The sequence below is a fragment of the Olea europaea genome, chromosome 22, assembly GCF_002742605.1.
Source record: "Olea europaea var. sylvestris chromosome 22, O_europaea_v1, whole genome shotgun sequence".
NCBI classification, from domain to species: domain Eukaryota; kingdom Viridiplantae; phylum Streptophyta; class Magnoliopsida; order Lamiales; family Oleaceae; genus Olea; species Olea europaea.
The window spans coordinates 2383135-2406710 of NC_036258.1; the positions used below are offsets into that span (position 1 = coordinate 2383135).

Consider the following 23576-nt stretch of genomic DNA (forward strand, 5'->3'; position numbering starts at 1 on the left):
CCCATCCAATAGTTTCATTTTCCGTAACAATTTTTTTCCATTAATGCTGAAATTCATAATGTAAAACTGTACACCAAAGAATTTTCTGCTGGGTGATTTTCACCAACAATCAGCTAATTTCGCTACGCCTGTACCGTCACGTTTGTAAAAACCCAACTACTACTAGGGGGTAAAAAGAACAAGAATCAGCGATTTAAAACCGAGAGATTACATAAAAGCTACAAAATTGTATTTGACTCGACTACAATGATGATAGCGTCCGGTTGAACCAGTTGGACAAGCGTTCCATTTTTGCGGAAACTTCTGCATTTCTTCCAAAGTAAGACATGGCATTAGATAGCATCACTTCAATATCGTGTTTCATCGCCTCCAAACTTCTGTAGTAGTTATTCTCTAACCTAGAATGGATAACTTCCAGAGACAAAGGTACTGGGAACCTGCAAAGTTAATGCAGTAAAATATTCAAATCAATTTTCAACATTTCCTTGTCTGGTACCTGTTTATAATTGTTTATAAATTATAATCAGTCAAACCATTTTTTAACCACATATTTTTGTGAAACCACAAGTATTACCCGCTTATTCAACTCGAATTTATATCTATTTATAATTTTATCCGATTGTAAACAACTCCAAAACATGCTTCTGGTTGTCTAAAACCACCACCTAGGCAATGATGGTATTGTACATATAAAACATAAAAAAAAAATGACAATTCAACAAATAATGAAATCGCATTCTATCAGAAACAATCACCAGAATAGATATATAAAACAACGATAATCTAGCATTAGAATTCTTCACTAATAGTTGCATATTAGGCAAAACATTAAAAAAGTAAGCCCCTATTTGATAAAGATTAAAATCTAGATTTTTATCAAAATCAAAGTCAACAATTAATTTTAACCATATATTTCATGGAATCCACAACCTTTCAACCATACATGTCATCAACCTGTATCAAAACCTGCTAAAAATTGATTTTAATCTCCATCAAACGGGGGCTAAATATAATTTGGGTAAGGCAAGTAAAGCCTTACTTCTAACAAAGTAACTTTTGGAAGTAAAAGACCCCAGGAAAAGTAACTTCTAAAAAAGTTCGACCACATTTTGAAAAAAGGTAACTTGAAAATTAACTATAAAGTCAGGCAGACTGACTTTTGGAAAGTTTTGGAACTAAAACATCCCCAATAAAGGAACTTCTAAAAAGGCACCATACATGTCATCAACCTGTATCAAAACCTGCTAAAAATTGATTTTAATCTCCATCAAACGGGGGCTAAATATAATTTGGGTTAAGGCAAGTAAAGCCTTACTTCTAACAAAGTAACTTTTGGAAGTAAAAGACCCCAGGAAAAGTAACTTCTAAAAAAGTTCGACCACATTTTGAAAAAAGGTAACTTGAAAATTAACTATAAAGTTAGGCAGACTGACTTTTGGAAAGTTTTGGAACTAAAACATCCCCAATAAAGTAACTTCTAAAAAGGCTGCGGTAAAACTAACTTTTATGGTACTACTAAGCTCAACTGCTTAAGCAGAAAGACAATAGAGAAGGTCAAAGAAAGTTAGGTAAAGGGGGGCAAATATACCTGTTAATAAAATTTGTCTTCTGTGCAACTTGTTTCAGTTTGCTAACCCCATAATAATCCTGCAGGGAAGAAAGGTCAAAGGATTTAGGAATTCAGGTTTCCAACTCAATCTATCTGTTAATTCAGAGCAGGATAAAGTTTCTTTACCTGGGCTTTATTTGCAGATTGCTCCAGCTTGGCAAGAGCAAGCAGCAGCTTGTCTTTAATATCATCTTCGATATGAGGCTGCTCCCAATGTGTATCAGCATCATAAAGTTCCCAAGGACTGTGTTGATGTGTTTCAGTGGGCTCGCTTTTGTACTTTACAACATACCTTTCCCATGGACTGTCAGGAAATTCCAGAGATTTGGGCTTCACAGTTAAAATTCGGCCTTCCCACCAACTCCCATCTTCCTCGCCTGCGTTTTTCCACCAGACTTGACATTTATCTCGGGAGGTCCAGTTTCTTTGTACAGCTGCATTGTACCTGCTTCTCTCCACTAGGAAATCTGGAAATTCAGTCACTTCAGGGAGTGTCAACTTAAATGATTTGCCCACCACATCAGAAGAAGGATCTACAAATTTAACTGTCATTTTACAGCAGCTCTCTCCTGAACCTGGATGTGTTGAATACTCCAGGTCTTCAACTCTACAAAATTCTACAGCTCTGATGTTTCCCTTTATTGTTTTCCAAGGGCCCATGTCTTTCAAGTTAAGGTAACTCATATACTCTTGATGGCCCTAGAGAAACGATGACGCCAATGACATATAGTAAAAGATAAATGGCCAAAATTGAAAACAAATAAGTATCCAACAGCATAAAAAAAGTATACATTTACCTGTCTCAAATACACAATTTCATCCCCTTTCTGGGGAATGTATCGGGAGCCTTCCTCATGTGTGGACAGCAATAACCATGAACTTCTTCCAGAATGATATGATTTCCTTCTATCTGGAGGACTAGTTTCACGAATGTAATAACTGTCTTTCCTATTTCTTGTAGATCTTGGTCGAACAGCAATCCTTGAGCCCGATCCCCATTCTTCACAGGAACTATCTTCATCTTTGCTCACTGAAGCCTTTTCAACATCTAATGATTCCGAATCATCATGGGCTTCCTTAAATTTTAAATCACCGCTCGAGACATCTATATCACGGGCAGTCAACCTCAACCGAATTGATCTGGCCCTACGGAAACCTTCATTTGCAGTCTCAGCTCCATCATAATGTATAGGAACATTTGAAGAAGTTTCTATGCTTCCATTATCAAATTCTGGATTGCATCTACCTCTGGAAGATTTTGACCTTCTATAAACAGCAGTAAACATTCTTTTTGGAGAATCCAACTTCAATGAGTCTTGTAAACTGATCAAAGCTTCTGATTCTGGCACACTATCATGCTCTTGAATAACTGACTGCAGTTCTCCAATGCCATCACGATCAGGAACCTGTAATTCTAAATTCTGCTGAGAGTTCAAACTTCCACATAATGTATCACTTGCATCTTTCCCAAAATCCTCTGGTGGGGACTCAAAACCAATCTTCCCAAGGCTTTCACGATCCCTTGAAAGAGTACTAGATCTTATTCTTAATTTTGTTGGAATTGGACTTCCACTGTCTTTCAACTCGAGGTGGTTGTGGGTCCCATTAGCAGCAGAAGCAGCAAACATGGTTGTACTGTCAACAACCTCGTTAAACTGAACTGGCAATTCATCATCATCCTTGCACTCATCTAAGTGTGTCTGAACATTTTCTGCTCCCTCCAACCTTTCGGGCATAGTTTCATACGAATGCTCATTTAGATTAACAATTTCATCTGCACTGGCTTCCTGATTTTGGAATTCTGAACTAGGGGAAATTGCTCCATTCTCCTTTCCAAACATAGAATATCCATTAAAAATACCTGTCTTCATATGTTCGTCAAGAACTGAACTAGTTCCAGCGGGTATCTCAGATTGCAATGGTTCTCCAATCCTCAACCGTTTAGAGGTTCGAGCCTTGACTCCTCCCCATCTAATTGAACTGTCTTTGTATCCTTCAAGAAGATCAAAATGATGTTCAGCTTTTGCAGGCTGTCCAATCTTGCTTCCTTCCTTTCTATCACCTTCTGCATCATCAGGAATGTATCTCTCATCCTGACAGTAACTTCTATTGGTTTCATCTACTTTGTAAGGAGCAGAATACGACGAGCCTGCCAGAGCAGGATGGTTATCACATTTGGATTTACTGAAATCGCGATTCGGCAACTTCAGGATTAATCTCCTCTTGCTCCCTGCATTTGAAGGAGAGTTGGTATCTGAACGAGGCTTACCTGCATCATCAGACTGATCTAAGGATATTTCTTTCCCTTTCGAATGTTCATGCCATTCATTTTGCAAAGAAATGTCAGATTCTTCACTTTCGAAACTTGAGTCCTGCAGAGTGGATTCACTTCCCGATGAATCACCAGTGAAGCCATCTACTTCTTCTGTAGATGTTCCCGTAATTCGAGAGAACAGATGAAGTGCATTCCGTGCAGCAGCTCTCTGTGGCCTTAAAGACTTCAATGAAGATTTTTTTCTTGAGGATTTTCGTCCATTTCTTGATTTCCTATTTATATTGTTCCTAAATGAATTGTCATCAAACTCATCCAAATTCTTCCTCTTAACACGCCTCCCAGAAGACGTCATGATCTAAACATAGAAAAAGGCAAAGAAACAGAGAGAAATGAAAAGAACAATCCAAATTTAGCAATATAAACAGAATCAATTACAAAACTGAAACGAAGAAAAAGAAATCTACCTCCGCCTTCTGTTTCTTCCTCTTTGATCTACGAATGTGGTCTCTATGAGATTCCTCTACCTCACTGTCTTCTGCACTGCACTCAGGATCGCCAGAATTGGAACTCAAACTTCCTTGTTCACCACCAGAAAAATAATCCTCTGTAACATTATACTCTGAATCATTATCATCGCTGTGTATCTCTATTTCTGGCTCCCAATCTATTGCATCAACAAACTCGGGAAGTGGATCAATCAGTATATCTAAATCTGCTATGGGAAGCATTTGATAGTCGTTCATGCTGAAATCAACACCAACAGCAAATCTTGTAGAAGATGGACGCCACTCAATACCAAGAGCTCCCAACCGCCGTTGCTGATACATGCTTTGATAAGGCTCTGGGTATGGAATCATGCCTGATATTTCCCAACCCAAAAAAAAAAAAAAAAGAGAGAGAAGAAGAAGAAACATTAACGTTGAAAAATAGCATCACAAATACATAATAAAATTTTGATTAGAAAAGGAGTGAAATACTTGAATCACAAAGGAGATCTTGCATGTTCCTACGGTAAGGAGCAAGTTGTGTTTCCTGAACCAATAACTCAAAAAGTCATCCCAATGGATAAACTACATAAATACTCTCCATTTTCTCAAGATTTAAAAAGGAAGCATGTTGGTATTGAATAAGTTGATGATAGTATGATATCAAATCTCTCCTCTGGGTAATTCACCTTGTTGCATAACGATTAACCTTAAAACTCCCAGAGAACGTTATACAATTAAATTGTGTATAACAACAGCAAATAAATTTTGTGCATCTATGAATATAACATATAGATACATTTCTGGTGAACATCAATAAAGTATTGCAGGTAAAACGATATCATACATGATAACTCAATGAGTCGTTATGTAGAAGACTTGCAAGTAATAAATGAAGAGAAAGCTAATGAATAGAAATGTAAGAAACACACAACTAACCTGGTCAAGGACATTTCCATGTGTATCTTGAATGAGAGGACGATAATCCCCTAAGAAGAACTGTCAACAAGAGCAGTTGACATCACTGGTTGATTAAAATGACATGTGAAACTCTATGGTGGTGATTTCCAATTACCTGGTCAAATTTGGCATCCTTTTGAGATTCACCTTGCCCAGTATTCAATATATATAACTGACCGACATCATCAGAAAGAATAATTGACGTCCCATCCCTGGATGGTTAAGATAATCATAATAGAATCATTAGTTGAAAACTCAGAGGCGGCTTCAAGTTAGTAGTCATTTACGGTGTAAATGTGATGGTCATCAAAATGATAAAAGAATTTGATTTAAACTATCTGCAATTCTAGTTCAAAGTTACTGAGGCTAAATTCCACTCATTCGGTGCCATTTAAAACATCTTAACTAAACCTTTATCAACTTTCCCATCCTGACACACAATAGCACCAGCAAATCTCATGAGACGGCTCAGAGGCGGATACAAGTTACTTGCCATTAATAGTGAAAATGTGGTGGTCATCAAATGATAAAGAATTGTATTTAAATTTTTTCAGGCATTCTAGTTGCACATTTTCAAAAATAGATCCGACATCTTCAATTTAGAAACTCTCAACTAAACAACTTTTATGCCTATCCCATTCTGACACAAAAGTCACCAGCAAATGACATGAGTAGAACTTAGCTCATATCTTAATGAGTGCAAGAAACCTAAAACCTTCCCCAGCCCATCGCCATAGCCAACGGGGATAACTTTTGCCCTTGATCCACATTTATGAGATGGAGAAGCCTTAACAGTTGTGACTTCATTTGTGATTCCAGGACTTGTACATAGATTGCAATATCAAATATAACTATCACATAAAATTGTATTTCAGAAGGTTTCTCACAACAGGTCATGGGATAAAGAAAATGTTTAAATGTGTGAGATTTCCACCAAATTGAAGTTTTAGCCCTTGTTTGAGCCCCATTTTGGTAAAAAAAAGGTGCATTTTTGAATAGTGTATTGATGGGGAATATGTGGTTAAAAAATAAGGCAAAGTTTTGAGTTTGCGTGTAATATTAATTTACTGAAGAATGTGCGGTTGAAATGGGGTCAAAACACTATTCAAGAATAATTTTTTTTTTTTTTTTTTTTTTTTTTTTTTTTTTTTTTTTTTTTTTTTTTTTTTTTTTTTTTTTTTTTTTTTTTTTTTTTTTTTTTTTTTTTTTTTTTTTTTTTTTTTAATGGGGCTCAAATAAGGGCTTAATAATTACACATCAAATATTTGAAGGAAAAAGGGAAGAAACTCAATCTAGAAAGGGTTTGAACCAAAACAAACAGAAGTAACAAGCCAGATCAGTAAGAGAAGAAAGAGAGACTCAAATATTGGATGATGAACTTACGAAGAAAACTTCCCATCAACCAGCTTAAATCGACCAATTTCATAAGTCCGAATTGGAGTGCCTTCCCATATCTTTAGACATATAGAGACAAAGGAAGGCATGAGTAGGAGTGAATGAATAACACATCAATAAATCTAACAGAAAAGCATCCGAAAAATACAAAAAACAAGCAAGAAGGCTATGAGCTTACATCCCACACTATCGTTTTCCCATCATATCCAGCACTCATGGCTATTCGAGGATTGGAAGGGTGAACATCCAGCACATAAGTCTGCAAAAATCATAACTATTTGGTCAGTTATCAAATAACACAGTATCAAACATATAAGTTTCATGTAACAGATGAAGCAACAAAAATAAGCAAGGGAGAGTTATTTCAGAGTGGGAAGTACTAAAAATGGAAAGATGTTTGAATCCAATGATCAATTGAACCATAGACGAGCTAAACAGCATTTTAAAATGCATAACGAATGAGGTTTACGTCATATCTATGAGCCCTTCAGGTACAAAATAAATCTGGAATACATTTCAAGAAAATATCCAACAGACAGGTATGTTAGCAGCAACTGATGTCATCATGCCACGTATACATCAAAAATATGATAGATACATACAAATATTTTCACTGAATCTTGAAAACATTCGATACAGTTATCCGATGGACAGATATACTGCATATACAAAACAGGACATTCTTACAAATATAGGTATATATGTGTTAAATTTTGTCCCAACTTAAGATACTCTCAACATTCAACCATAAAATGTTGTTCGCAATATATTAGATTCATCTTTGGAAGGACTTTAGAATATCCTGAAACTCCTTCCCAATGTCAAGGACTAGATACAAATAAAGAAATTTGTTTAGTTAGATTTTCAAGGACCTTTTCAAAAGCATATGCTCCAGGAAAGACGTCATAGAAAAACTAGTAGGGCCCTTTTAGAACAGCTTTTGAACAACAGCATGCACCCAAAGATAAGCTACTTATATTAATTGTATTTAAGCAACACCACACTGCATGGAAACGTTAATTAGTAAAAAAACTCAATGTGGAGTGAAAAATCGTAGCACAAACCAATGAAATGCCTAAAACCAAAATTCGGAACGGGTTGGGCGTGGGGGAAAGAGAGGGGGGGAGGAGGCGCAGAAAAGATAAACCAATAAACTCTAGCTGCCAGGGCGGGAATTGGTTTCAGGCATATTTAACTTTGGATCAGATGACGATAGCATCAAATCTTTTTTTACCAGAAAATCTGGAACACTTCACAACGATGCAACTTGCAAGTACCTGATGATCTCATTCCATGCATACAGCTAATGTCCTTGATAATACTTGTATGGCAAAAAGAGAGAGCGAAAAGCAATATGGGATGTAAAGCAGGGGTAGGAATTTAAAAAGAAAGAACGTTAACCAAATGGAAATGCAGTATGTCTGGTATTGAAATTCACTGTATTCTGCTTCATACACAGGTTTTCTATTTCGAGCTCAGAAAATATCTGATGCTTGACGCAACAAGGAAACTAGTAGATATTATGGGCACTCGAGATAAAAATATTCCATAAATTCATTAAAACAACAGTAAATAAGTTCCAAGATAATTTGCCGTATTATTTTCCCACTAAGAACATTGTAATCCAGAATGATAGCAAGTATCAGTTGCTGCAGTCATCAGCACAAGCTGACTAATTGCAGAGCAGAAATAGACCATGGGTAACTTGAATTAGGAAGATAAGTATATCGAAGCAATAAAATAACATTAAAATCATTTCCAGCATGCAAGTCTACGTCTGTTTGTTCAAGTATTTGAAATTACAAAAACACGAGATAATAATCCAAATGGTCACTAAACTTTGCAAAAATTTTCCACTGTGTTATTGAACTTTAAAAATCACCCAAGTCATCACTAAACTTTGCAAAAAGATTCTCGGGGTCACTAATTCAATGATCTCCTAGTAAACATTTTGCAAAGTTTAGTGATGAATCAGATGATTTTTAAAGTTCAGTGCCGTGGAAACCTTTTGTAAAGTTCAGTAATGACTTTAATGATTTTTAAAGTTCAGTAACTTTGTGGAAACCTTTTGCAAAGTTCAATGACCATTTGGGTTATTATCTCCAACAGCACCCAAAAGCAATAATATGATATTGTCTAGCATTCCTAAAAGATCATGACCAGCTAAAATAACTTACAGAATCAGTATGACCAGTGAGAGAGTGAACTAAGCTGCCATCAACAGCATTCCAGACGCATATTCTGCAATCTGTAAATAAAGAATCACAAAGAAATATATCCAAGCCTGACAAGTATGCAATAACAAAAAGAGGATTTTCTAGATTTGATTATGCAGGGAAAGCAGGTCATCACAAGTAACTTTCTGAAATGCCATCCCAATAACAGCATAGTCAAACAATAGGAATCACTAACCCAATAGCTCCATAGTTTATACAAAATAAAACAAGATAAGCCTAAAGGCCCTAAACCATCAAAACTATGAGAAAATGTGACAGAAAGATAGACTCAACATGTAGAGGTACTCTAAAGCTAACTCGAGAAAATCACCCATCAAAATTATGGTAATGAAATAATAGAAAATTTAGATGACAAATCAACTGAACAACCAAAACAGAAAAAGATGTCACTTAAAAAAAGATAATCACCTCACTATTATCTAAAACAGAAATTCATATCTGAAATACCAAAACCAAAACATATCAACAAAGTATTCATATAAATTATTCACCCCAAACTATGCCACATACCCATAATAGCTGCAAGGACAAAACGATTGTCCAGACTCCATGCAATCATGTTAACACCACGAGGAGTAGGAAGAATTCTCTGGCGTGGCCCCCCTCGAGGAGGTTGAGGAGGCATTGGTGGTGGTGGAACTTTCAGATGATATGCTCGTATCCATCGCCCAACTTTTCCCTAAAATAAGAAAACCAAGGTATTTCAATTTAAAAGAAATTCAAAAGTAGGTGAGGACCAAAGGCCAAAAATGAACTATGTTATATTCACAGAATTATTTCAGTTGGACTCGAAACCTACTTTAACAACCAAAAAGGGAATTTTATCCATACATTACAATAAAAAAGGGAATGTGCTCACATGTGATCTACGTGATCTCGGTATCCAAATGATTGCACTCCCATCACGAGAGCAGGTGACTATATTATCATGGTTGAACCTGAAAATCAACAACATATAAATTTCTCTAAATGTTTGTGGGGTTTTTTCCTTCTTCGGAGGGGCCATATAAAACTCCTTGAATAAATACCAGAAGAAATAACCTAACCATCTTTTAACATAAAAGGCGGTATAGGATACAATATTGACAAAAAAAAAAAAAGGAAGAAAAGAAAAGAAAGAAAAGATATTCATTAAGAAAAATCTTTCTTTTATCAGCAAATACAAACACACCACGTGTTTCTGAACTTTGGGATATTGTCTTCTTTCGGAGCATCAGAGGTAGAAGATCTGGATACCACCGCGCAGCCACTGCATTACCATACAGATTACTATATAAGTACACTAATGAGACAGTAAATCAGCTGTTGGAAAAGTATCAGACAAACCTGAACTGCACATAATTTACATCATTCTCATGCCCAGCTAAAACATCCATCTCATGATTAGGTTGCTCTGAGTCATCAGCAGTGGATTTAATAGCATTCCAAACCTGAACGAAAGCTTCCCGTAAGAACAGAAAAACATTAAATTTGCAGCTATGTGAACCAGGAGGATTTTGTCCATAGAAAGTATTAGTTGTATTGCTCAGAAGAGAAGGATAATACCAATTAATAATATAACTTCAGAAAAAATAATTCACTGACCCTTGCAAGAGTGTCCGAGCTGCCAGTTACAAAAACAGTTCCACTGGCATTGAATGCACAGCAGAAAATCTGATGACTTTGTTGAGTCGTGCTGGTTGATGGGATGTTATTTCTCCCTGAAATTATTCATAGGATTCTTAAATGAAATTGTAACAAAGAATCCAATTCGAAGTAAAATGAGTGGTAAAAAAATCCAACCAGCGACAGAATCTGAAGGTTTAGGTACATATATTCTTGGACTGAACTGGGAATATCTAGCATCCCAAATACGACAAGTTCCATCATCAGATGACCTACAACATTAACATGAGAAAATTAAATAGTATGTATTTTCTGAAAGCAACAGTAAAAAATCTGAACAAAAAGGGCTAAGAAGCTGGACAGCAAATTGCTGATGATATAAGGAACACATTAATGTTTCACATGTACCATGGCCATGGCCACGCCCACGCAGATAGAACTGGCTTTTTAAAAATTGGGAGGAAGTACCCATAAGGAATATGCATAATCAAACAGCAATTCAGAATTTAAAGAGGACCTTGAGGACTAAACATCCACTGAAAAGTTGAACGTCAGCATTGAGCAATGCTTTTGACGTTGAATCACCAAATGGGCATAAAACTAAGGGAGTGGCTACTTAGCGTCATTGGGAGGCAAGGAAGATTGTGCATGATGTATAATTCTAAAGTACTGAAGCAAAGAATAGAGGGACCAGGGAGACACAAAAGATCTGGCGAAGGGATTTTGGTTTATGGGCAGAGAAAAGAATGATCTGCAAAGCAGACGGGTAGTGAATTGAGGATGTTGAACCACATTCAGCTAACACTTGAGCTGTTAGAGTGGAACATGTTCATTAAATTTAGTCATCTCCAACAAGTGCAGGCAAGATTCAACTTTTCACCGAAGGCTTTGCATGTACATAATTTATTTTCATAAATAGAAGACAGCAGGACTTAAGCCCCCGTTTGGCCCCCATTCTCCTTCTTATTCTTTCTCTCTCTTATTTTCAACCACACAATCTTCCATAAAATAATATTACACGCAAATCAAAAACTTTTTATTCTTTTTCAACAACACATTTTTCAAAAAAACACTATTTCAACTATTAAAATTTGGAAAGAATGGGGACCAAACGGGGGCTAAATCATACACTTCTTTCAACTCTAGTATCATGTTGAACCACCTCATCAAAAGCTTAAATTCATATAGAAGAGGCAAAATTATTCTTTTAAATTTTGACATCGATACTGGAGGATAACAAACTAATGGGACTGAGACATTTGGAGGTGTGGGATTGGAAGGAAGAGATGATAGAACACATCGATAGTCATCATCCAGTTCAAATTTAAATCTGTTAGGTGGTGAAGCAACATCCTTTCCTCTCCGGAATAGCTTGGGCATCATTCTAACAAACACTCATGCTCTGATCGTCAGGCCCAAAAGCATGGTGGTAAAATCAAGAGAGCTGAAGCAGAATAGCTAGAGAGAGCCCATTAAATCAGAGGCTCTCAATCCAATATCCAGAAAAAAATTCCAATGAAGTGCGATTATTTGGAATCATATACCATAGAATTGAAAGAGGTGTAAGCAGTTAAATGAATTAGCCCACACAAAAACCAACAGAAAAGGGTCAAAGTAGGTAGAATCGCATCAGAGCAATGCCAAGAATTCTTCTTCTGACTTCATCAATGCTTGAACAACTATACGAAGATCTGCATACCACCAATGCAAATTGGGTAGACGAAAAAAATATTAGAGGGGAAGGGAAAGCTTTGCTGATGGCCAAGACTAATAAAGAGGAGACCCTGTTGATCCTGGGTGAAGACAAATATGTAGGAAAAATGGCAGATGTGCTCATGCTATTAAAAGTCCAGAATTTGGCCTTATAGTTATTGTGCATGCATAATGTATTATGGGAAAGTATATCTCAGATATGTAGCAGCAGCATCAAGACAATGAAGATGAGATGTCACAAGGGATTGATGCAGTAATTATAACCAGGTGCACCTAAGAAAATCAACATCAATCCAAAGAATAGTGAAAAGGGCAATACTCAAGGATGTACTTGAATTAGTGGTTCTGTTTCTTGGTTAGGAGTTGGCAGAGGTGAGCAGGCTTCACTATGGATGAGACCACGAATGGACTTGGAAATTGGAAGAGACCAGCAAGGTAGAGGATACTCATTGAAATGATTTCACCATGATCAAAGATTCTGTGTCTTGGAATATGAGATGTGCATAGATTGAGGGCTATACTGAGAGTACAGGGTTTTGGTTCGCGCTCGGGTTTGAATATGTGTTTAGTGAGAGACAAACCACTAACTCATACAAAAAATTCCAGAAACATAATAACTCAAGAATAAGCCTTACGACAAAAGCTGATAAACGGCATTTGGTCTAGGACTAAATGCAATAGCAGTGACAGCTCCGTTATGACCCCGCAATACAGAAATTGGTAAACCATCCGGAAGGCGCCACTGCCATTTATGAAGAGGATAGTCAAACAGCCAATCCATGTCAAATAAAATAATTATGCTTTTGACTGAAAAGGTTCTTACAATTCGGATGATGCAGTCATTTGAAGCAGAAGCCACTAAAGTGTTGTTGAAGTTCACAGCCAGGTCAGTAATGTCACCCTTGAAGCATAAGATGCACGAAACTGAATATCCCAAGGAGAGCAAGGAAAAATAAATGTGCCTTGAGGTTATTAACTGACTGCTTTAACTTACTTCATGTCCACGGCAGCTGGCCAAGCAATATGCAGTTTCCATTGACCAAATCTTTACGAGGCGATCATCTGAACCAGTGATAACATATCTCCCAGATCGATCGAATATGGCTGTAGGTAGGCAAAATTTTTAGATTATGAGCTAAAGTCATTGCACATCACATATTCTACAAGTAATTCACTTCTTTACTCAAGTTTGACCTATCATTCTACTGTAAGGCAGATCAGAGTCAAGCACAAGAATGCATGATAATAAAATCTGGACAATTTGACCATCGCCGCAAGAAAAAAATACAGCCAAATGATAAAGAAAAAATTCTTAATCATATTATGGGAAGGTAATCATTTCCAAGTGCACACTTCAGATCTAATTGGACTCTGCCTGAAATCATAGTAGCTTTCCAAAGGTATACCTTGGATATCATGCAAGACTAAATCAGAAAATTTAAAAAAGCTTCAAGTAACTTAAGAAACTACAATGTTGAGTATATAAGAAAGATGCAGCTCTAATAAGTAATCCTCTCTTAAAGAAAAAATTCTTAATCATATTATGGGAAGGTAATCATTTCCAAGTGCACACTTCAGATCTAATTGGACTCTGCCTGAAATCATAGTAGCTTTCCAAAGGTATACCTTGGATATCATGCAAGACTAAATCAGAAAATTTAAAAAAGCTTCAAGTAACTTAAGAAACTACAATGTTGAGTATATAAGAAAGATGCAGCTCTAATAAGTAATCCTCTCTCTTAATAAAGAACGACATATAAATCTCTCAATATGAAAATGCCTGTCCACTTCAAATCTACAAAGAGAAGGGAAATAAAGGTGAAATCATACCGCAGTAAACAGCATTACGGTGCCCTCGGACTCTTTTAATATTTTGCATCTTATGTACCATAGTAGATGGTTTTGCAATGGCATAACATGCAGCGCGAGTAGAAGGGGCACGATGATGCCTAGGAAATCCACCACCAATTTCCCTTAAACTAAGTCCACGCACTTGATCAGCTAGCCTGTGAGGCCAGCGCAAGTGGCATGGGGGATGTTTGACTTGACCATCCCTCTTATTTTGATCACCTTTGAGGGGGAGATGGAGAGCATATGAGTTGACAAAAAAAAAGCTAGAAAAAATAAAGAATAGCAGAGACAGGATAAGAATATAAACTCTTCATTCAGTCTGGAGATTATTATGAAAAGAGGATAACTTATAATACTATTATGAAAAGAAAAATACACAATTGACTAAAGTATGGAGATTATTGCATCAGAATATAATTGAACCAAAAATATACAATGGCCAAAATTAATATCACGAATTACAGCTACGTACTAGCCAGAAGTGAAAAAGAACCAGTTCCGAGGAGAGTCGGGACAGCAGATGCATTTATTGCATTCCCACCAATCAAGCCTTGTGATGGATCAGCAGAACTTCGTATCAGTTGCTTCAGAAGCTTTACCAAGTGATCCGTCTCAATGTGAGGATATCTGAGTAAAAAATCACAATTGCAACTGTCAAGAGATGATAAAAGAAATCTAAGTAGATAAAAGGAGAAAGAATAAAAAAGTTGAAAACTGATATAAATATCTCAGCAAGTTGGCCAAATCTAAAATCATTCTCATGCCCAGCTAAAACATCCATCTCATGATTAGGTTGCTCTGAGTCATCAGCAGTGGATTTAATAGCATTCCAAACCTGAACGAAAGCTTCCCGTAAGAACAGAAAAACATTAAATTTGCAGCTATGTGAACCAGGAGGATTTTGTCCATAGAAAGTATTAGTTGTATTGCTCAGAAGAGAAGGATAATACCAATTAATAATATAACTTCAGAAAAAATAATTCACTGACCCTTGCAAGAGTGTCCGAGCTGCCAGTTACAAAAACAGTTCCACTGGCATTGAATGCACAGCAGAAAATCTGATGACTTTGTTGAGTCGTGCTGGTTGATGGGATGTTATTTCTCCCTGAAATTATTCATAGGATTCTTAAATGAAATTGTAACAAAGAATCCAATTCGAAGTAAAACGAGTGGTAAAAAAATCCAACCAGCGACAGAATCTGAAGGTTTAGGTACATATATTCTTGGACTGAACTGGGAATATCTAGCATCCCAAATACGACAAGTTCCATCATCAGATGACCTACAACATTAACATGAGAAAATTAAATAGTATGTATTTTCTGAAAGCAACAGTAAAAAATCTGAACAAAAAGGGCTAAGAAGCTGGACAGCAAATTGCTGATGATATAAGGAACACATTAATGTTTCACATGTACCATGGCCATGGCCATGGCCATGGCCACGGCCACGCCCACGCAGATAGAACTGGCTTTTTAAAAATTGGGAGGAAGTACCCATAAGGAATATGCATAATCAAACAGCAATTCAGAATTTAAAGAGGACCTTGAGGACTAAACATCCACTGAAAAGTTGAACGTCAGCATTGAGCAATGCTTTTGACGTTGAATCACCAAATGGGCATAAAACTAAGGGAGTGGCTACTTAGCGTCATTGGGAGGCAAGGAAGATTGTGCATGATGTATAATTCTAAAGTACTGAAGCAAAGAATAGAGGGACCAGGGAGACACAAAAGATCTGGCGAAGGGATTTTGGTTTATGGGCAGAGAAAAGAATGATCTGCAAAGCAGACGGGTAGTGAATTGAGGATGTTGAACCACATTCAGCTAACACTTGAGCTGTTAGAGTGGAACATGTTCATTAAATTTAGTCATCTCCAACAAGTGCAGGCAAGATTCAACTTTTCACCGAAGGCTTTGCATGTACATAATTTATTTTCATAAATAGAAGACAGCAGGACTTAAGCCCCCGTTTGGCCCCCATTCTCCTTCTTATTCTTTCTCTCTCTTATTTTCAACCACACAATCTTCCATAAAATAATATTACACGCAAATCAAAAACTTTTTATTCTTTTTCAACAACACATTTTTCAAAAAAACACTATTTCAACTATTAAAATTTGGAAAGAATGGGGACCAAACGGGGGCTAAATCATACACTTCTTTCAACTCTAGTATCATGTTGAACCACCTCATCAAAAGCTTAAATTCATATAGAAGAGGCAAAATTATTCTTTTAAATTTTGACATCGATACTGGAGGATAACAAACTAATGGGACTGAGACATTTGGAGGTGTGGGATTGGAAGGAAGAGATGATAGAACACATCGATAGTCATCATCCAGTTCAAATTTAAATCTGTTAGGTGGTGAAGCAACATCCTTTCCTCTCCGGAATAGCTTGGGCATCATTCTAACAAACACTCATGCTCTGATCGTCAGGCCCAAAAGCATGGTGGTAAAATCAAGAGAGCTGAAGCAGAATAGCTAGAGAGAGCCCATTAAATCAGAGGCTCTCAATCCAATATCCAGAAAAAAATTCCAATGAAGTGCGATTATTTGGAATCATATACCATAGAATTGAAAGAGGTGTAAGCAGTTAAATGAATTAGCCCACACAAAAACCAACAGAAAAGGGTCAAAGTAGGTAGAATCGCATCAGAGCAATGCCAAGAATTCTTCTTCTGACTTCATCAATGCTTGAACAACTATACGAAGATCTGCATACCACCAATGCAAATTGGGTAGACGAAAAAAATATTAGAGGGGAAGGGAAAGCTTTGCTGATGGCCAAGACTAATAAAGAGGAGACCCTGTTGATCCTGGGTGAAGACAAATATGTAGGAAAAATGGCAGATGTGCTCATGCTATTAAAAGTCCAGAATTTGGCCTTATAGTTATTGTGCATGCATAATGTATTATGGGAAAGTATATCTCAGATATGTAGCAGCAGCATCAAGACAATGAAGATGAGATGTCACAAGGGATTGATGCAGTAATTATAACCAGGTGCACCTAAGAAAATCAACATCAATCCAAAGAATAGTGAAAAGGGCAATACTCAAGGATGTACTTGAATTAGTGGTTCTGTTTCTTGGTTAGGAGTTGGCAGAGGTGAGCAGGCTTCACTATGGATGAGACCACGAATGGACTTGGAAATTGGAAGAGACCAGCAAGGTAGAGGATACTCATTGAAATGATTTCACCATGATCAAAGATTCTGTGTCTTGGAATATGAGATGTGCATAGATTGAGGGCTATACTGAGAGTACAGGGTTTTGGTTCGCGCTCGGGTTTGAATATGTGTTTAGTGAGAGACAAACCACTAACTCATACAAAAAATTCCAGAAACATAATAACTCAAGAATAAGCCTTACGACAAAAGCTGATAAACGGCATTTGGTCTAGGACTAAATGCAATAGCAGTGACAGCTCCGTTATGACCCCGCAATACAGAAATTGGTAAACCATCCGGAAGGCGCCACTGCCATTTATGAAGAGGATAGTCAAACAGCCAATCCATGCCAAATAAAATAATTATGCTTTTGACTGAAAAGGTTCTTACAATTCGGATGATGCAGTCATTTGAAGCAGAAGCCACTAAAGTGTTGTTGAAGTTCACAGCCAGGTCAGTAATGTCACCCTTGAAGCATAAGATGCACGAAACTGAATATCCCAAGGAGAGCAAGGAAAAATAAATGTGCCTTGAGGTTATTAACTGACTGCTTTAACTTACTTCATGTCCACGGCAGCTGGCCAAGCAATATGCAGTTTCCATTGACCAAATCTTTACGAGGCGATCATCTGAACCAGTGATAACATATCTCCCAGATCGATCGAATATGGCTGTAGGTAGGCAAAATTTTTAGATTATGAGCTAAAGTCATTGCACATCACATATTCTACAAGTAATTCACTTCTTTACTCAAGTTTGACCTATCATTCTACTGTAAGGCAGATCAGAGTCAAGCACAAGAATGCATGATAATAAAATCTGGACAATTTGACCATCACCGCAAGAAAAAAATACAGCCAAATGATGAGGGAAAAATAACTACCATACTGATGTTTCCAATTACTAAGACTCTTAAGTATGAAACTTATCGAAGGAAACACAAGAAAGAAAAAATTCTTAATCATATTATGGGAAGGTAATCATTTCCAAGTGCACACTTCAGATCTAATTGGACTCTGCCTGAAATCATAGTAGCTTTCCAAAGGTATACCTTGGATATCATGCAAGACTAAATCAGAAAATTTAAAAAAGCTTCAAGTAACTTAAGAAACTACAATGTTGAGTATATAAGAAAGATGCAGCTCTAATAAGTAATCCTCTCTCTTAATAAAGAACGACATATAAATCTCTCAATATGAAAATGCCTGTCCACTTCAAATCTACAAAGAGAAGGGAAATAAAGGTGAAATCATACCGCAGTAAACAGCATTACGGTGCCCTCGGACTCTTTTAATATTTTGCATCTTATGTACCATAGTAGATGGTTTTGCAATGGCATAACATGCAGCGCGAGTAGAAGGGGCACGATGATGCCTAGGAAATCCACCACCAATTTCCCTTAAACTAAGTCCACGCACTTGATCAGCTAGCCTGTGAGGCCAGCGCAAGTGGCATGGGGGATGTTTGACTTGACCATCCCTCTTATTTTGATCACCTTTGAGGGGGAGATGGAGAGCATATGAGTTGACAAAAAAAAAGCTAGAAAAAATAAAGAATAGCAGAGACAGGATAAGAATATAAACTCTTCATTCAGTCTGGAGATTATTATGAAAAGAGGATAACTTATAATACTATTATGAAAAGAAAAATACACAATTGACTAAAGTATGGAGATTATTGCATCAGAATATAATTGAACCAAAAATATACAATGGCCAAAATTAATATCACGAATTACAGCTACGTACTAGCCAGAAGTGAAAAAGAAAAAGCTCCACCAACACTAGTTGAAGTCCTCTATGAAACCTTAGGGTGTGTTTGATTACATTTATTTTTCATGGAAAATATCAGTTTTCCATCTAAATTCCTATTTGGAGTGTTTGATTGCTATTTTTTTCATGGAAAACATTTTCCAACTTTTGAAAATATGTTTAATTTTCCTTGTTTTTAAGGAAAATATTTTCCTTGGATAGAGGTGGTTTTTATTTTCCATAAAAGATGGAAAATATTTTCTTTTCTAGGTTATATTTTCCATGTCAATCAAACACACTCTTAATTCTTTTATGCAGTCAACTAAAAAAATAAAAAAAGGGGGGAAACTATTGTTTCTCATAATTTAGCAATCATGATCAAACAGTGGTAATGCAATAATACTAAGAGGGCAGGAGAGGAGTAAATGCATTTGACCACCAGCAGGACTTGTAGAAACACCTGGCTACCGAATTGGACTATGTATCGCTTAATTTCCAAATAGAACTCTCAGTAAACCAAAATCAAAAGATAGAAAGCAAACCTCAAAGGGAAAACAGCTATAAAGGTTATCTACCCAGGTGACAAGTAGCAGAGTTTACCTTTCCACCAGCTTATTATAACTTAATGGAAAAGACATGCCATTATCATTTTCATCTCCACTCTGCATTCCACTCCGTGAATACCATGCGTGATATCTTCTAGGTAGAAGCTGATGCTCCAGAAGTTCATTCCAAAACTGCCCATACGTCCGGTGACATGGTCCAGCTGACAGGAAATGCATAATCAAAAAATAAACCTCTCTGATGTCAATGTCCACATCAGCTTCTGTTGTTCTTCTTTGCTGGACTGTAGACTGGCCTTTTCCATTTTCCTTACTGGAGAATCGCAATGTTTTGATATTGACAGAAGGAGCATCGCCAGAAGGAACGTATTTCTGGAGAGCCATATCCTGAAGAATCTCGAGGCTGTTACAAAGTAATTATATCAAAACCTTCATTTCTCATCCCACAAGAAGTGAAAACCAAATTTTATACGTCAAAACTCAAAATCCAGGAAACTTTAGGATTTGGTTTAGACTCAAAACAGAATTAAGAATAAAGAAGGCCGCTTTGTCGATATTGCTGAGGGCCTGAGATTATCTGTCAACATTAACAAAGACAGACACCTTTTATTAATTTCCATTTCATTACAAGTAACATGGGTCCATGTCCCATGATCGTAGTCAATGCCAATGCCATCTCAGCCATTAAATCTAAATTTTGCTATTTAATGTTGATACACACCACATAGACCATGTTTCACTAAAAATAACATTTTTATATCAGCTGTCCAAGTCCTTGAAATCCATGAAGATGGAACATTCTAGAAAAATTGATTACTCACCACTAAAAGATTTTTTTTTTTCTTTTTTCATTTCATTGTCTCAATAAAATACTTTTACCTCATTCAATTCACAGCATTTATACACAAAGCAAAACACTGTCATATAAATGGCTTATTAACCACATTCATTAATGTACATTTAAAAACTTATTCGCTATAATAATAGAGGAAATGTGAAATGATACAATCACTTGATGCATAAAAACCAACATGTGCATATCCATGCGTATGTATATCATAAACCTGCTTTGTAAAACTAAAAAAAAACCAGGTTAGTAATTAAAATTATTTCCAGATTTGCTCACAAAATCAAAATCAAAAGTAAACAAAAAAGCAAGCAAATCAAACCCGATAAGGCCTAAAATTAAAGATCGAACCTCTGAATGCTTAGAATTGTTATCACAACCGGATACTCAAAACTTTGACTCATTAGCATTCCAGTGTGGCATTTGAAAACAAAACCCCCAAATTTCCAAGTTATTTACACTTTATACTACCACAAAACAAACATATAAACAATTCAAAAAAAACAAATTAACACCATTCGAGATCTAATCCATCACATGCAAAAAGCCCTATAAAATTATTAACAAAACCAAATACGAAATTCCCTTTTCTCGTAATTGGAAAATTAAATATTTACCTGTAACAGAGTGTACCATTAACAACAAAACAAATTCGTTTAGGTAGAGACAAAAAACTGAACGAACGGCAAGAATGGAGATCGAAATTAAGAGAACTTTTTAAAGGATAAACAAGAATTAATAAAATTCAATTTCACAAAAAGGGGATATTACATTAGGGCTAATAATGAATTGAATTTACTGGTTTTGATTTAGATATATGGGAGGGAGCTCTGTCGAAAGTTTGTATTGAAACACTGTATTTGAGTTTTTCGTGTAGATAGTTTGAGAGAGAGAGAGAGAGAGGAAGAAGAGAGAGACGTTTTAGAGAGAGAGCGTCATATATATAACTTTAAGCCCACTCTAGGACCCTTAGACGCCTTGAGGTGAAAATATAAAATTAATTGTTTCAATGGTCACTGAAATTAAATTCATGTATTTAATTAGTCATTGAATTTTAAAATGTCAAGTTTTGATCATTGAATTTTGAAAAATATCGAGTTTGATCACTGAATTTAGATTCATATCTTTGATTGCTCAGTAAACTTTAAAATATCGAGTTTTGACCACTGAACTTTGAAAAATATCGAGTTTTGGCCACTGAACTGAAGTTCATGTATTCAATTGCTTACTGAAATTTAAAATGTCAAGTTTTGGCCACTGAACTGAAGTTCATGTATTCAATTGCTTACTGAAATTTAAAATGTCAAGTTTTGGCCACTGAACTTTGAAATATGCCGTACGTTACTCATAAGCATAACTGTTGAATTTTAAAAAATATCGAGTTTATAGTGAATAATGTACAACATTTTTCAATGTTCAATGAATAATATATAATATTTTTCAAAATTTAGTGAGTAATGTACAATATTTTTCAAAGTTTAATGACCAAAACTCGATATTTTAAAGTTCGATAAGCAATCAAAGACATAGAACTAAGTTCAGTTGCCAAAACTCTACATTTTAAAGTTTAATGGCCAATCAAAAATATGAACCTAAATTCAGTAACCAAAACTCAACATTTTAAAGTCCAGTGATCAATCAGTTTGACCTATCATTCTACTGTAAGGCAGATCAGAGTCAAGCACAAGAATGCATGATAATAAAATCTGGACAATTTGACCATCACCGCAAGAAAAAAATACAGCCAAATGATGAGGGAAAAATAACTACCATACTGATGTTTCCAATTACTAAGACTCTTAAGTATGAAACTTATCGAAGGAAACACAAGAGTTTGACCTATCATTCTACTGTAAGGCAGATCAGAGTCAAGCACAAGAATGCATGATAATAAAATCTGGACAATTTGACCATCGCCGCAAGAAAAAAATACAGCCAAATGATAAAGAAAAAATTCTTAATCATATTATGGGAAGGTAATCATTTCCAAGTGCACACTTCAGATCTAATTGGACTCTGCCTGAAATCATAGTAGCTTTCCAAAGGTATACCTTGGATATCATGCAAGACTAAATCAGAAAATTTAAAAAAGCTTCAAGTAACTTAAGAAACTACAATGTTGAGTATATAAGAAAGATGCAGCTCTAATAAGTAATCCTCTCTCTTAATAAAGAACGACATATAAATCTCTCAATATGAAAATGCCTGTCCACTTCAAATCTACAAAGAGAAGGGAAATAAAGGTGAAATCATACCGCAGTAAACAGCATTACGGTGCCCTCGGACTCTTTTAATATTTTGCATCTTATGTACCATAGTAGATGGTTTTGCAATGGCATAACATGCAGCGCGAGTAGAAGGGGCACGATGATGCCTAGGAAATCCACCACCAATTTCCCTTAAACTAAGTCCACGCACTTGATCAGCTAGCCTGTGAGGCCAGCGCAAGTGGCATGGGGGATGTTTGACTTGACCATCCCTCTTATTTTGATCACCTTTGAGGGGGAGATGGAGAGCATATGAGTTGACAAAAAAAAAGCTAGAAAAAATAAAGAATAGCAGAGACAGGATAAGAATATAAACTCTTCATTCAGTCTGGAGATTATTATGAAAAGAGGATAACTTATAATACTATTATGAAAAGAAAAATACACAATTGACTAAAGTATGGAGATTATTGCATCAGAATATAATTGAGCCAAAAATATACAATGGCCAAAATTAATATCACGAATTACAGCTACGTACTAGCCAGAAGTGAAAAAGAACCAGTTCCGAGGAGAGTCGGGACAGCAGATGCATTTATTGCATTCCCACCAATCAAGCCTTGTGATGGATCAGCAGAACTTCGTATCAGTTGCTTCAGAAGCTTTACCAAGTGATCCGTCTCAATGTGAGGATATCTGAGTAAAAAATCACAATTGCAACTGTCAAGAGATGATAAAAGAAATCTAAGTAGATAAAAGGAGAAAGAATAAAAAAGTTGAAAACTGATATAAATATCTCAGCAAGTTGGCCAAATCTAAAATCTTTCAACCTACGTTCAAAGTTCTTCCTTTTCCTTATTCCCTTTGACAGAGAAGAAGAGTAGATCTCCGAAGCCCTTTCAAC

General features: G+C 36.2%; 2 protein-coding genes across 5 annotated transcripts in view; both read right to left on the reverse strand.

The window, feature by feature from the left end:
• Window positions 1-17: 17 nt before the first annotated feature.
• Window positions 18-21386, reverse strand: LOC111371335 (bromodomain and WD repeat-containing protein 1). 2 transcript variants are annotated; one of them, XM_022993255.1, is made up of 24 exons: window positions 21083-21386; window positions 19656-20005; window positions 14603-14757; window positions 14110-14349; window positions 13274-13383; window positions 13103-13180; window positions 12915-13021; window positions 10744-10838; window positions 10546-10661; window positions 10288-10391; window positions 10133-10210; window positions 9821-9899; window positions 9472-9640; window positions 8902-8972; window positions 6903-6983; window positions 6713-6783; window positions 5445-5541; window positions 5309-5368; window positions 4862-4916; window positions 4349-4743; window positions 2407-4239; window positions 1736-2308; window positions 1589-1647; window positions 18-437 (listed from the first exon to the last, which is right to left on the reverse strand). In XM_022993255.1, exons 2-24 carry the CDS (start codon window positions 20000-20002, stop codon window positions 242-244), a joined length of 5169 nt encoding a protein of 1722 aa, XP_022849023.1. In that variant the 5' UTR covers window positions 20003-20005; window positions 21083-21386; the 3' UTR covers window positions 18-241. The 2 variants fall into 2 exon arrangements, with proteins under 2 accessions (XP_022849023.1, XP_022849022.1); XM_022993254.1 differs by having other exon boundaries at window positions 19656-20021.
• A 1288-nt stretch (window positions 21387-22674) lies between these two features.
• The window catches only part of LOC111371336 (bromodomain and WD repeat-containing protein 1-like), a 3400-nt gene continuing 2498 nt past the window's right edge, over window positions 22675-23576 (reverse strand). For 2 of the 3 annotated variants that reach the window (XM_022993258.1, XM_022993256.1), the window contains exons 3-4: window positions 23214-23368; window positions 22675-22960 (exon numbers count right to left, since the gene is read on the reverse strand). In XM_022993258.1, the coding sequence (XP_022849026.1) occupies window positions 22686-22960; window positions 23214-23368 (430 nt within the window). In that variant the 3' untranslated portion in view covers window positions 22675-22685. Of the gene's footprint in view, window positions 23005-23213; window positions 23369-23576 lie in introns of all 3 variants that reach the window. The other variant, XM_022993259.1, reaches the window with a different exon arrangement.